We start from the raw sequence: 15,804 nt of genomic DNA on the forward strand, positions 1-15,804 counted from the left end.
CATCAGACCACACGCTGAGCCTTACGGGTATCCGTGGTCCGCCAAGAGTCGGCATGGATTACATGCGCCTCCCAAAAAGATCCTTTTCCTGTGCGTCCGTCTCGCAGGCAATGCACAGATGAAGTTTGCAGTTCTCAACCTTCTCTTTCTCATCTCTCTCCACTGTAATAGAGCTTTAAATCTATTAAAGCATGAATATTAATAATGGCGAAAGAAAGAAACAAGTGTTTACTAGCAGTTGCCTCAAAGGGAGGTAAACTCATTGGACAACTAGAAAAAGTGCCCTTCTGGGCACAGGTCTCCACCAGGAGGATAGGAGTGTGTGTGTGATGTTTGGCAAAATGTTTAGGAGTAATATAAACATGTTTTTTGTTTGTTTGTTTGTTTGTTTGTTTGTTTCTTGCAACAATTTTCTTCATTTTGTTGAGGAAATGCAGAGCCAGATCACTCATAGCATCTCTGAGGATAGAATTCTGGATGAGCAGGATGCAGCATGTTGTACAAAACGGGCTACTCCTGAAAACTTTGGAAGGCAATCTTAGCTAATCAGTGTAGAATCTGAATACACGCTCGTCTTGATCTCATGACTACAGAGATCATGTGTACCGATTTGCGTGAGATTTGGATGAAATCTGTGCGACTAACATAAACAATGTGTTTTGCAGAAATCGGCCTCATGGTGGCGCTATAATCCAGCAGATGTGGAGGGATGCAGGGAAAATGTTCTTCCATGGCCTCTAGGGAGTGCGCATACATAAGTTGTATGCAGTTATAGGTAAAAACAGGAATTGGCCTGTTATAGCACCACCGTGAGGCTGATTTTGGGGGGAAAATAGTGGCATGTCATCCTCGGCCTAGTGGAAATGTGTGTGTTTAGTTTCATGGAAATTGGACACTGTGTTTGTGATTTTCTTCGAAACGGACCAATCATGTGAGCTTTGGAAGCCAATCTTAGCCAATCAGGATGGAAGATGGGATATTGTGCAGATCCGTGTTGATCACATGACTATGGAGATAGTGTATACCGAATTGTGTGATGTATGGATAAATTGTGTACGAGTTAACTACAGAAATGTGTTAAATTGGCCTCATGGTGGCGCTATAACAGGCCGTTGAGGAATATTTGGGGCAGAGGTTCGTCGTTGGCATCCAGGGAGTGTGTGTGCACAGTTTGGCATGGATCGGGCCAACGGTGCCGGAGATTAGCTGATAACGGACGGACGGAAGGACGGACGGAAGGAAGGACACACGGACGGAGTGCAAAACATACTCTCTCCCCATGCCTTCGGCCTGGTGGAGACAATAAAGGGCCATTCACAACAAACATTGTAACTATAAATTCAAAGATGCATTTTTTAGTTTTATTGTTCAAAGTCAAGTGGATGGCAGAGTCCACACCACAACTACTGTATAACAAAGACAACGGTGAACAGTAGTTACCATTATAGTTCTTATAGTTAAAGTGCTTGGGATTTCACCAGTGAATGCAAGATGTGAGCCCTGCGCGTCCTGACACGTTATCTACAACGTTTAAAGTGCATTAACATGACTTTAAACACGTACGTTACACTACTTTCCCTATCTGAGCAGTTTGGAGGTAATCCAGGGTCAGGATACAATCTAGTGGTACAGACATTGTTTTGGTTTAAAAGCCGATATGCATCAGACACGTTCAAAGTACCATGTTTAGATTAGATAGGATAGCTGTGATTTGCAGGGATTCATACCTCAATGCACACCACACGGTGTGACAGACAGAATCCAGACATACTCTGGCGTTCTGACTAATACCAACACTTTCAATCCAACAACTATTACTCCGTTCATTTTCATTTGCCCACAGATACAGTGCAGGCTTTTATAAACTACACCCACACATTACTGTCAGCGAAGAAGCCGGCTCTACCTCTCTCATCAGCAGCAGTATGTTTAGTCTGTGGCGACGGTGGAATGCATGACTGAACGAACAGTTGGAAATGAACTGTGATAAGCCTTAACTATACTAAACTGAACTGAACCCAATGGAGCTGAACTGAAGTGGAACGGACAGTCGGGAACAAAAACAATTAACCGATTTGCACCGAAGTGAACTAAACTATATAGTAACCCAAACCGATGCACACTAAACTACATTAACATGATAACTGAACCAAATTAAACTAAACTGATGCACACTAAGGAAAGAAATTACAAAAACTAAGGCACACTATGCACGCTAACATAATCCCAACACAGAGCAGGTAGGATAGAAAGGTTAGATCAGAGCGGAAGATATAAGACAGGACAAAAGAGGAAATGTACGGAAGGAAGACGTGAATTTATTTGAGTTGTGTTACCTCGGCAATGATCTCTCCATTCTCAGCGTGGACCTGAGCAATGCCTCCGCTCTCCCCCAAGAAGCTGAAGATCTCATAGAGCTTGAGCGAGCACACACACACACACACACACACACACACACACACACACACACACACACACACACACACACACACACACACACACACACACACACACACACACACACACACACACACACACACACACACACACACACACACACACACACACACACACACACACACACACACACACACACACACACAAATGTCATTAAATTAGCATTTCCACGAAAGATCAGGATTGTTTATTCAGGAGCAGGACACTCCTTTTCACAGTTAAGCCAGGGATTTAAAACAGCCCACAATTTACATGATGTCTACCGTGGCGCGCTGCAATTACTCTGTGTGGTCTCCAGAAAAGGTTGAATTTGTGTGGGATGAATGGCTGTAAATAATCCAGGGCGCAACCACAATTCTCCTGAATTAAATCCGTCTTTCAAGCACCGCTATTTCCAGTACTACGGTTCACTCAACATACTTCCTCTCAGAGCAAGTCAATAGGTCACGGGAGAATGGGAAAACACAACAATTCAGTCCAACGTTCTGTGGACCTGAGACCTTTTGTTAGGGGCCGCAGGCCATTACTGTTGTCATATTGTTTGGCCAATTGCTATGACAATCTGTCTAAGCCTAAAGCAATGGGTTATAAATTCATGGATAAACACAGAATGAAAATCACCAATGATGTGTCAAGAGTAGACAGCCGAGCTATGAAAGCTTAGAAAAGACTCGAAGCCTAGATCGTAATTGCATGCATGCATTTATTGATTTGAATGCATTTGATCACTGCCAGTGCCAGTAGCATGTCAAAACAAGGTGCGACCTTGTAATCATTAATAACTGGAAATCTATGTCAGCTTTTAATGAAATCCTGTCCTAAGCATACCATTTAAAACAGTTTCGGAATCACTGCTGGAGGAACTGTCCCATGATCGATAGGAGTACATTGTATATTGCATTTATTACAATACAAATACTAACTACTTCTGATTACTTTTATATCTTTATATTATCCTTGCATACATGTATCTATATTTTCTGATCACTGTCTTTGAATCATGTAACTTGAACCCCTACTGCCCACTTGCTGTAAGTTACAATAGATCCGTGGTTCTCAAACGTTTTAATTCAAATGACCCCCATAAATGTGAGAGTGTACAAATGTAACCAAATTGACCTGTAAGTGTCCATTCAGTTCCATTTGTATAAAGGAGTTACAGACCTGTAAGGGTCCATTTGGAAGATGGAACACCCTCAAGGAACACAAAGGGTCCCTGGCCTGGACACCACTTTGAGAAGCATTGTTATAGATACCAGTGTCAGTTTAAGTCCCATTATGTGGATATAGATGTTAAGACTTTGTACCTCACTGTTGGTCATCTGGTAGTAATCCTTGTACGCCATGTACACCTGGAAGGAGTTGACACCTGCAAAAGGTGGGGTGGGACAGGATTTTTGAAAACATTTTGTGCCAGGGACCCCCATAAGAGAGGTCTTGTGTTAACAATTATTAAAAGTGTTTCATAATTCTTCAGGATTTTTAAAAAATGCACCATCTACAAGCTCAGAACACATTCCAGTGCGACTTGTTGTTTGTCTAAAGTAGGATTAAGTGTTTAACTCATGCTCTATCAACACATATGGAATCCCGTGGACAGTGCGGTGCCGTCTCATGGAACCTGCCTTGGTTTCTCTCTTTTTCTTTTTCTTATCATTATATATTTTTTGTTTAACAAATAAGTCCAAAATAAGTTCAAAATACAGGAGTCGGATTCAAACTCAGCTTCCAAGTTTTTGTTCCATTTGTGAGTTATATGATCTATAAAAGGGATGTCAAACTCAAATACACAGTGGGCCAAAATAAAGAAATCGGTCGAGGTCGAGGGCCGGACTGTGTTTCAACACATGGGCACTGCGGTCATGAGGACGTCCCAGGCAAACAGCAAAAAAGTAAATGCATTTAAAACTGAAAATGCATTATTATTAAGCTCAGTTTTCTGTTCTATGATCCTCACCAAGCACTGATTTCATAGTATGTGATATGTGCCAATGCACTCGCAGTGAATTGTCGGACTTGTAGTATTATGGTGGTCCGTGCAATATACCAGAGGGCCAGTTCTAATACTAATTAAATATCATCCCGCGGGCCAAAGATAATTCATCCACGGGCCTGATTTGGCCCCCGGGCCTTGAGTTTGACATATATGAATTCTATAATATCAATCGTTTAGCTGGGAAAACAGAATCACTGTCATATAAAACCATATAGCTATCCTGGTCAATCCCGATAACGGGTCAAATGATAGTTTCCACAATTATGGTTGCGTGAAGGAAACCACTGCTGTGGTGGGTTCATTCACGTTTCTGTCTTTCCTTCCCAAAGGTCATGGGATACCCGGAGAACATTGACTACCTACCTTTCTCCTTGATGAGAGTCTCCACCTCCTGCTTGACGCTGTCGCTCCAGTGTGTGATGTCCACATGGAGGGCGTAGTCACAGCAGCTCTTCTCATCCGCCCACTGCCTCCACTGGTCATAGGCCTGGAGTAGGCTACTGCCGGGCTCCGGGATCACATGGTCCACTGCAGGAGAGGAGAGGAGAGGAGAGGAGAGGAGAGGAGAGGAGAGGAGAGGAGAGGAGAGGAGAGGAGAGGAGAGGAGAGGAGAGGAGAGGAAGCAGATGAGGTAGAGGGCATTGTTAGGGTTGACAGGAAGGATAAGTGAGAAAGGAGGGGCGATAGAAAAGGAGAACGTGCACAGAGAGAGAGAGAGAGAGAGAGAGAGAGAGAGAGAGAGAGAGAGAGAGAGAGAGAGAGAGAGAGAGAGAGAGAGAGAGGATTTGTCGTTGGAGAGAGAGGATCAATAAAGTAGAAGATGAATAGGTGGAGAGGAGGACGGAAGGGAGGAACGGACAGTAAAGGAATTAACAGGGAGGTGAGAAACACAGAATAGGAAAGGGAAGAGAACGGCTGATGTCAGCATGTGTGTGTGTGTGTGTGTGTGTGTGTGTGTGTGTGTGTGTGTGTGTGTGTGTGTGTGTGTGTGTGTGTGTGTGTGTGTGTGTGTGTGTGTGTGTGTGTGTGTGTGTGTGTGTGTGTGTGTGTAGGGGGGGTATTTTATCTTACATAACCCTCCGGCATTTCCAGCAGTGTTCACTCAGTCAGTGGGAACCAGTCCTGTCATATGTCATGCTATGTTTGCAGTGTCTTAATTTCTTGGCTTGCTGCAAGTTCCTTGAAGGATTTGGGACTGTCTGTCGCTACTGGCGACGTCACAAAGCATTGACATGATGTGTGGTGACCCACAGACTTCATCCATAACAACAGAAGTGTCACAATATTTACCCTAAAGCACTTTTACTTTCACTGCAAGTTTGTAAAGTTTCAAAGAGGATTTTGCTGAAACATCGGAAACATATCATATAAATGGAGTATATCAGGTTTACAATTAACTCTCCATTGATCCAACATGGTTCTGGCTCTGTACTTTGTCTGCTCCTTTTTTTCACCCTCTACACCAAAAAATAGCTGATCTACAAGCTATAGGCCGGCTACTTTCGTTCGCCCCAGATTAGGAACGTTAGGGTTCATGTGGTTACGTTGCGCATGATATCGGCCATCCCTTCTTAACCATACAGTACCACAATTCTTCTGCGGTAGAGCAGGGCTGCCTGCTGGTCTGCCATCTGACCAGCCTCTGTATCTCATTAAAAGACGACCCAATCTGCTTAGAGCCTGTTTTGCATGTTAATGGGATGAGGCCTGCAAGCCGCAGCCAAAGAAAAGCCCTCTTTGTCTTCAACGGGAGCCGCTATGAAATGCTGTCTTGTTCGCCCGGAAGCTCAGACAGACATGACAGGCAATGGACCGTTGATAGAGACGAAGGGTAGTCACTAGTCAGTATGTGTAAAGAAGAGAGACGAAGTTGCACATGTATGAGATATGTGCAACCAGACACAAAACACACGTGCACATGACAAACATCACACATACAGCTACGTGGGCATGCGCTTTCTTGCTCTCATTAATGCACGCACGCACGCACGCACGCACGCACGCACGCACGCACGCACGCACGCACGCACGCACGCCTTTCATTTACAACCCTGACTGATACATGCCTAACCTTAACCTTTACCTTATGAAACTGCAATAAAAATCCTTAAAACCTTTCACAGAATGCTTAGAATTCCCATTTATCCTCCATGTCGGAAGAAACAACATGCAAAACAACTGTGGGCTCTGTGCATGACTGTAGTCCCAGGCTTCCAGAAGGTGGCTTCCTGTTTTAGTGCAGTAGTGCCCCATGGCTTTGTCTGATTGGCTCGGCAGCAGAATTTAATGGGAAACACCTGATTCCTGTTCAAATCTGCTGCCGTGCCAATCAAATGGGGAATATGAACCGGAAAAGGGAAAAAGGTACAGCATATGTCACCTTAACACACACAGGAACTTAATCCCAGTATGGATGGAGCCTGTGAATAGACCAGACTACAGTGGCGTGGCTGTCTGCTGAAGCAAAGAACCAGGCTGCCAGGCACTGGGCAGGCAGTACAGTAGCGGTCAGTTCAAAAGGATTCTGACCACAGCATCCGGCAGCTGTCGGCTAAGCCGGGACATGGTCTCAGATCAGCACACACGCACGCACGCACGCACGCACGCACGCACACGCACACGCACACGCACACGCACACGCACACGCACACGCACACACACACACACACACACACACACGGTTGATCTATTTCCATAGGGATAAAGTTTCAGTGTTTGTGTGTGTTTTCGTATTTCTATGTCTGTCTGTGTCTCTGCCAGTCTGTGTCATAAACATCCTACCACCCACCGTTGAGTCCTTTGTGCCGTTATTTGGATGGATGCCCGTGAGAACAGCCCCCTTTAGGAACACAACAGACATCTGACTGGCTGCTCTACCCCAGTACCCACCCCACCCACCCTCTCGGTTTGTGTGCTTCCGGCTCATCCAAATATGGGTGATGTTGATGTGATGGTTTAATCATTTTGATTTCAGAAAGGGGATTATTTACAGCGTCAAAGGAAAAAGACAAACTCAAACACCCCCCTCCACTTCTCTTTTCTTTATTACCTCTATTATAACTAATTTAATTTCACATTTAATGTTGTGGGAATGCCACATAAAACAAAACAGTGTGACTGTTGCTGTCTGGATTGACCTGGTGGGGGGCTGCTAACCTCACCCACCGGTTGGCCCTCCAAGGAGGCTAATCAAACGCTAGGATGGATTAGTAATTATGGTCTAATAAGGGGCTAAGCCCACCCGCCTGGCATGCCAAGGAGGCCTGCTGTAAATCAAAGGCTAGCATGGATGTGTAAATATCGTCTGAGTAACATCTGCACACAACCTAAGAGAAGCAGCGCCTCCCATGTACAGTATGTATCTGCAGTACCATTCATAGACTCAACCTGTACCAGCCATCAGCTGGGTGAAGTTGGAACTGAATTCCCCCCCCCCCCCCCAGGGGCGTCCGCTGGCCAAGTGGTCCAGGCACATGCCACATATAGGCTTTGGCCTGACAGCGTGTTCGAGTCCCGTTCATGACAACATTTGCTGCGTGTCTCTCCCCCTCTCTCACTCCCTCTTTCCTGTCTAGCTTCACTTGATGCTATCAATAAAGCCCCCCCCCCCAAAAAGAATCTCCCTCCTGCTCACCGATCATGGTGGTTCCTCCGGCCAGCGCCGCCCTGGAGCCCTGGTTGAAGTCGTCGATGGTGGTGGTGCCGCGGTAGGGCATCTGGAAGTGCGTGTGGATGTCGATGCCGCCAGGGATCACCATGCGCCCGTTAGCCTCGATGGTCTTTATCCCGCCGGGCACGATCAGGTTGTCTCCAATTTGCCTGGAGGTGGAGAGCGGACAACCCCAGGTGTTTAGGGGCACATTCACCAGCAGAGGGCACACGCACAAACCTTAACAGAGGGGCTTTGTTGTATAGTGTGTGTGTGTGTGTGTGTGTGTGTGTGTGTGTGTGTGTGTGTGTGTGTGTGTGTGTGTGTGTGTGTGTGTGTGTGTGTGTGTGTGTGTGTGTGTGTGTGTGTGTGTTCAATGAACTCTGGGACCCCATCTACACTTTGAAATCCTCAGTGTTAATTTAACTCTGAGAGTGTGTAATTGGTACCAAATCGACTTGTAACGGTTCATTTTACGTTCATTTATGTATACTCTCTGAGTTACAGACTTAAGTGTTAATTTGGTTCCTAACGATCAGTTATTGTCATGACTGTACTGTACATAGCTGGGGACCCCCAGGAAACACCTCATGGACCCCTCGGGGTCCCCAGACCCCACATTGAGAACCACTGTGTAATTCCTACCCCAAGTACTGAGTTTTAAAAGTTCTTATTTAACCTCTCTGCCTTGGCTTCATCTATTCTTTCTCTTCAAGAGTGGTCGAAATGGGAAAATCCAGCTGCATTCTATTTGGTCATGGACTATTTGTTATGAATTCTTTGTGACACAAAGAATGTATAACGTACTGTGTACTGTATGCCACCTAGAAGACACGGCTTGTTGCTTATGATGCTAATTTAGCAAAATAAAATCAAGTAGCCTAGTTTAGAATTAAAAAAAGAATAATGAGTGCACTGTTTGGTGGTAGAACATTGTGAAATTCCAGAAGGAAGTCATCTTTGGCTGTCGTTCACTTGTTGAAAGATGCTGAATTTAGGGTGAGCCTGAAACAAATTAATCCTGAAGCAACAACATGTCATGCTGTCACAACTCTGACATCCCTATTGTCATAGGCGTGTCAGGCAAAAAAAAGCAACATTTAAAAAAAATCTTAGAAAACGCTTAGTTTGCGGTGCAACACATTGTGAGCTTGTATAAATAGGGGGTTTTCATACTTTTTTTAATTTTTTAAAATGTTTTAACTTTTAAACATGTTTTTAAATGTGGCTCAAGTGGTTACAAAATACGTACACCCCTGCAATGCTAAGTACCACACACGAGCAGAGGGTAGTGTGAGTGTCTGCCCACCGCTATAGCAGTAATCCAGGCTAATTATTATGCAAGTCCGAGGTTCCTATGTGTGTGCCTGCCTCTGTGAAGAGATGGGTGGTGGTGGGGGCACATGAAGGGGACAAAAGGCCTAATTGGCAGATGGAGTGGGAACAAGGACAAGGGGGTGTGTATAGGGAACCAGGCAGAGAGAGAGAGAGAGAGAGAGAGAGAGAGAGAGAGAGAGAGAGAGAGAGAGAGAGAGAGAGAGAGAGAGAGAGAGAGAGAGAGAGAGAGAGAGAGAGAGGCAAAGAGGGAAACAGGGGCAGGCAAAGAGAAAGACAGACAGAGAGAGATGGGGAGGAGAATTTGGACACAGAATGAGAGAGAGTGTCTTTCTGAGCAGAGTAAGCATGTTTCCTAGTGACTATCCCTGCCTCTTGTCTGGTGGGACAGTAAAATAAATACTTTCCCTGGTAAATAGAAAACAGGGACTATAGGCTGGGCGTCAGCAACTGGCCCAACGCCCTATTGGCAGAGAAGTAGACATGAGTCTTTAGTCCTGTAGTGTAGGTCCCTGGTTTTCATTTCAAGGACCCCCAGTTTGACATGCATTAGGCCACAGACCCAGACATTTACAGGCCCGTAAGGGTCCATTTCTTGGTTCCTAACTGTCAATATTTTATCGCTGGACCCCACGTTGCTGTAAGCTGTATTGTGGATTTAAGCAATATTACACGAGAGGGTGTGGTTTAACGTGAATATTGCCACGACAGTGATGCGGTCAGGAACGAGACGTAGTCGAGTTCCGCAAGCATCACTGAAGTGGCAATAATCATGTTAAACCACACCCTTTCGTGTAATATTGCAATAATACAACAGTTACCCTTAAAACTAAGAAAATCGCTGAAAAAACATATCTTTTTAATGACAGATGTAGTCACTACGACCACAAATGTCCCAAGAAACTAGCTAGCCTAGCCACCGAGTTTTCTGCGCTCTGGGAAAACAGAGCAGCTGAATTCTTTGTTTTGATTAGGTGTGGAGTGGTGCTCGTTTGAACCACGGCTAGAAGGCTGTTTCAGCCAATCAGAAACGACCTGTTGTATAATGTGTGTGATCACTAGGGGGAGACAGTAGACAGAGTGGTGATGGATTTCTTGCTAAGTTTAATCATGAGATAAAAAAAAATCACACCCGTGTGAACTGAGTGGTGCGATCAGCTGTGGTCTGACGTAATGTCAGTGACCATGGTAACCATGCTCACCTGTGCACGGACACGTACACAGGTACACAAACATAGATACAGACAAAGCTGGTTGTTGGAGTGGTTTGCACCACTCAAAAAGGCTAGTCTGTTTTTGGTCTGTTTTGGGGGGATCTGTTTAACTCACTACTATACTAGAATTATGAGAATGATGTTGAAATCGTCTCCCGATTTATCATCTCAGGAATATGTCCACGCCCAGATCAATTTAAAACACCAAAATCACCGTAAGTATTGTTATGTCTTCATGCCCTGATAATGGTGTTTTAACATGTCTTAAAGATGGAGTGCTGTGATTTTCCACCCTAAAACATGATCATCAGGTCTTATTGTTATATAAGGAGGTATAATTTTTTCAAAAAAGTATTTATAGTTTATTTATAGTATAGTACATTTGTTCAAATGTTGTTTTTATGTGGGCACGCCCACCAGTTCATTAAGTATGCCTGGTTTGCCTGGTGGGTGGTGATGGGTGGTGATGGGTGGTGATCCATCTGAACTGAAGCCGCACCCACAGCTCTAGTTGTATGATAAAGGGGGAGGGGTTAGGGGAGGGGCTGATAGTGTGATGTCACTATATTACTGTTTATTTCATTGGCTCCCTCCAGGAAGAAACCCTAAATACAAAGTTAATACACCATTGCACATAAAAACAACTCCAGGGTGTCTAATGAAGTACTGTCACCTCATAGACACATGAAAAACTGGAAAAATACAAAAATTGTGGCACTGAGAGCTTTAACTAAAACCAGGAGAAAAGAACATATTACTATATTATTCTTTTAGGATTGCTCTAAGATTGTACTGATTACTTTGAAGGCACACCATGGCCTCACTGGCGTTATTAACCCCTTACGAGCCTGTGTGCAGCCTGAGGTCACCGGCTTCGGATGCTATCAATTCACTGAATGGGACATTATCACTTTAATCAGACTATTGAATGGTCTACTGACCTACTGTACAAGATCTCAGTAGCTGCATTCTGTGCGTTGATGACGGCTACTCCTTTGACCGCGTCGGAGGGGCGCCGTCTCAAGCGAACTTGAGCAACGAGAGCCACCACCGATCGAGCTAAAGCGAGCAAGTTGCCGTGGCGAACGTTGCGATGTTCGCTGGAGCCGACTCGATGGACAGTTGCACAGAATCGTAAATAATGTTGTGGGGAGCACATTCGCCCCAAATTAGATCTATAATGGGGTGAAAGCCAAGCCTCTGTCGCTGTCAAAACACTGAGATCTTGGTAGGTCAGTAGACGCCACGGCTACTTAGAGCATTCAGTAGTCTGATTAAACGTGATAATGTCCCATTCAATGCATTGAAGCCGGTGCTGAGGTCCTCCTACTGTATATAATATCATGTTTAGCATAACAACTGGACAATGGAAAGGAAGATTTCCATGAAACCTTGTCGCAATAATGAATGATCAGCAAGGCCAAAATCTCAAAGGTCAAGGTCAAGATGATTGAAGATTTTCATGAAACTTGTTGAGAATTACAAGACGGCTGCCCTCGAAGACAAGCTTAATTTAAGACACGGTCACAATCAAGGTCAAGCGCAAAATACGGCCATACCTCAGGAGCGGAAAGATGTAGAGCAAGTGCATTTTTATTTTGTTCATGTGGGAGGAGGAAGGGAATGGTGGCGGCCTTACTTAATGACGCCATCCTCCATGTAGATGTCAGCGTGGAAGGACTGGTCATCATTTACGATCCGCCCGCCTTTGACTAGAAGCCTGTCGCTCTGCAGAGGATGAGAGAGCGAGACAGTGAGAGACAGACAGACAGTCAGACAGACGGGGGAGGAAGAGGAGGAGAGGTGGTCGGGGAGGAGGAAGAAGAGAGAGAGAGGGTTTATGTCAGACCTTATAGCACTGACCTACTTTGAGTTAAAATGTGCAGGTTAACCACTGTAAACTTGGCGTCCCTATTTTGGGCATATTATAGAACATAAACATTTTAAAATACCGGTAAATACAAAAATGTAACACTGAAACTATTTAAAAAATGACAATAGCCAGCCTACAAAAATTGCAGATCAGCTATTTTCGCTTGTAGATTGACTACTTTCGCCATTTATCGTATGACAATTATCTCGACTTGAGGTTAACTTCCCCACAACTTCAAGCAGGATTTCAAAGTGCAGAGATCTTCTGCCTTGCGCCTCAGATGAGGTCATGTTGGATGTGCATGCTACTACTACATCATCAGAATTCCCCCCATCTCTCTATGATTTCCTGCTATTTTTTCCGCCCTCTACAGATGTGCTCTTGGACGGTATTTCCTTAGCAGCTAGTGGGAGAAGTTGGGCTGTTGTCATGCACAGCCCTGCCTCAAACTCCCCCATCCTACCCCCCCACACCCCCCCCCCCCCCCCACACACACACACACACACACACACACACACACACACACACACACACACACACACACACACACACACACACACACACACACACAGCCTTTTCCCTATACTGTCATTGCAAATGTATTCCATTCAATACCAACATAAATGAATGATGTGAAACGTTCAGCATCGAGATATCGTTCATAATTTCATTTTCATTGTATCGTCCCACAAAAGTAAAACCATTTCAGATGACAGACTGTGAAACTAAGGAGAGTCAATGTGATACATGGCATTGCTGTGATTTATGGTAAGTACATTCCAAGTAAATCCCATTTCACAGTGACTATGCAAACTCCATTATTATATGTGACAGAGCTGAGCCAGAAGGCAAAGCTCTCGATCTATCAGTCAATCTCAATTTTCTACACTCACTATGGTCATGAAATTGGGGCCATCATGGCCGAAAGAACAAGATTGATTGATTGATTGATTGATTGATTGATTGATTGAAGTATTTATTAACCGTTTGCAGAATGGGTGTATACACTTCACATGAAAGCACAACTCAATACAAAGACTGTTACGACACACTATTAAAGCATTACACTTGTTTACAACAGGGTCCACCTTTGAGGATACGTTTTCTCAGGAGTGTGGCTGGCATCTCCCTTACGGATAGGGCCATCTAGTAAGGATGGTTGCTGGGCGCCTCCCCAGGGAGGTTCTTCAGGCAAACCCCAACTGGGCAGACCCAGGCAGCAGGACCAGGTGGAGGGTTTACTCTACTGCAGGGGTAACCAACCAGGGGTTCGGGAGCTACCAGTAGCTCGCACGAGCCATTCAAGTAGATCCCGGAGTGCAGCGGGTGTCAGACTGACAGGCAGCCAGTAGGCTATACCAATACACAGAACGTGGATTTAGAATAGCTTGCAGTGATGGCCCCAGACATGTGTATCGGGCCATCAACTGCAGAGTTCGTTTGTTCTCTTGTTTGACCGCTGTGCGTTGTGATGCACAATTTGTGCATAATAGTCATGCATATCAGAACAGAACTATGGTATAAAAACCCACAGAGCTAAACAGCCTCTCACTCACTACTATACCTACACAGGCAAGCAGTGACTACTCTACTCTGACTATGGAAAAATACATTTGTCTTAATATTTTGGCATTGATTATATAACTATCAGTATTTATTCTTATTTAAACTATAGTCTTTGTGTGGATGTGTGCACATGCATTGAGCCTGTCAGAAATCGCAAAAAAACTGTGTTTTTTTTAAACATAGCCTATTTTAGTGGTAGATCATGGCTTACAATTGGGAATAAAATGGGCTCTTGGGCTTGAAAAGGTTGGTTACCACTGCTCTACTGTATACATCTACCTCAGGATCCCACAGTTACAGCTGGCTGATGTGGCTCACGGAAAGTAAGGTCTGAGTTTCTCTACTGGAACTGGTACTGTACCGATCGGCAACCCGATCGGCAACCCGACTCACTCCAGATAAGCGAATGCAGATGGATGTGACAGACCACACTTCCTTGAGTCTTTGTAATATAAAAGGTCTGTCATATTATGACAGACCTTTGAGTCTTTGTGATGGGTATGTACAACATGTATGTATGTATGTATGTATGTATGTATGTATGTATGTATGTATGTATGTATGTATGTATGTCTGTATGTATGTCTGTATGTATGTCGGGGTAAGAATGGTGGTCCCTTATTGGCTGTTGATGGTGACGTAACTAAGGTACGTTTGGTGATCGGCTGGGTATGTTACCGTATGCATGTATGTGTATGTATGTATGTCGGGGTAAGAATGGTGGTCCCTTATTGGCTGTTGATGGTGACGTAACTAAGGTACGTTTGGTGATCGGCTGGGTATGTTACAGTATGCATGTATGTGTATGTATGTATGTCGGGGTAAGAATGTTGGTCCCTTAGTGGCTGTTGATGGTGACGTAACTAAGGTACGTTTGGTGATCGGCTGGGTATGTTACAGTATGCATGTATGTGTATGTATGTATGTCGGGGTAAGAATGTTGGTCCCTTATTGGCTGTTGATGGTGACGTAACTAAGGTACGTTTCAAGGTTGGTATAAGGTCAATAACGGGTCTAAAGGATTCAGAACAGCAGTTGTAATAGACATTAGTTAGTAGCAGTACTTGCACGCTCTGCTACTAAGGCGCAAGTTGGCACCTCGACAGAGTGCATTTCTAGTTACTTGCACGAGAAGTGCAGTTAAAATGTATCTTTTCTGTTTTACAGTGAAGCGTATTCCTTGTGGTGTTGTTTGATAAGACCTACAGCAGTCATAGTGATACGTCTTGGGTGGCTGACAACAGATTCAAAGTTGACTTTACAGGCTGGCTATCCACCTAAATCCTGATCTTAATTAAAGCATACATCACTGGCTTCACTTTAATATGTTAATAACAACAGGCAAAATAGTAATTCCACTCCTCCCCTTGGGGAGATTCATTTTTCAACAACCCTTTTATTTAACCATTTGAACCCTATAGCGTCTAATCAAGGGGAACATACAGTATACAGCAGAAATAGTAGATCTGTAAGCTCACACAGTGTCAGATATTTTGGTGAGATTTGGTGTAGACTCAGGGTAAAAGAGTGCATCAGTATATAGAGACAACTCATGTCCGGTTTTCTAATTAGGCCTCTGCTCAGATAGATAGTCTACTCTAAATGGATACATTTTGTTTTTTTATTTATCCTTATCCTTATAACAATAAATAAAAGTGTCTCTAGTAGGCCATACACCTAAAAGACTATGAATCACACGTAGGATACAGTAACA

The 15,804-nt window shown here is 44.3% G+C and overlaps 1 protein-coding gene across 2 annotated transcripts in view; it reads right to left on the reverse strand.

Annotated features, from left to right (window-relative positions):
• Positions 1 to 15,804, reverse strand: part of dpysl3 (dihydropyrimidinase like 3) — a 75,425-nt gene that overhangs the window by 30,870 nt on the left and 28,751 nt on the right. For both annotated transcript variants that reach the window (XM_079508765.1, XM_079508764.1), the window contains exons 2-6: positions 12,291 to 12,379; positions 8,088 to 8,272; positions 4,817 to 4,981; positions 3,765 to 3,826; positions 2,337 to 2,417 (exon numbers count right to left, since the gene is read on the reverse strand). In XM_079508765.1, coding sequence (XP_079364891.1) covers positions 2,337 to 2,417; positions 3,765 to 3,826; positions 4,817 to 4,981; positions 8,088 to 8,272; positions 12,291 to 12,379 — 582 coding nt within the window. The remainder of the gene's footprint in view (positions 1 to 2,336; positions 2,418 to 3,764; positions 3,827 to 4,816; positions 4,982 to 8,087; positions 8,273 to 12,290; positions 12,380 to 15,804) is intronic.

The sequence above is a fragment of the Electrona antarctica genome, assembly GCF_951216825.1.
Source record: "Electrona antarctica genome assembly, chromosome: 8".
NCBI lineage: Eukaryota > Metazoa > Chordata > Actinopteri > Myctophiformes > Myctophidae > Electrona > Electrona antarctica.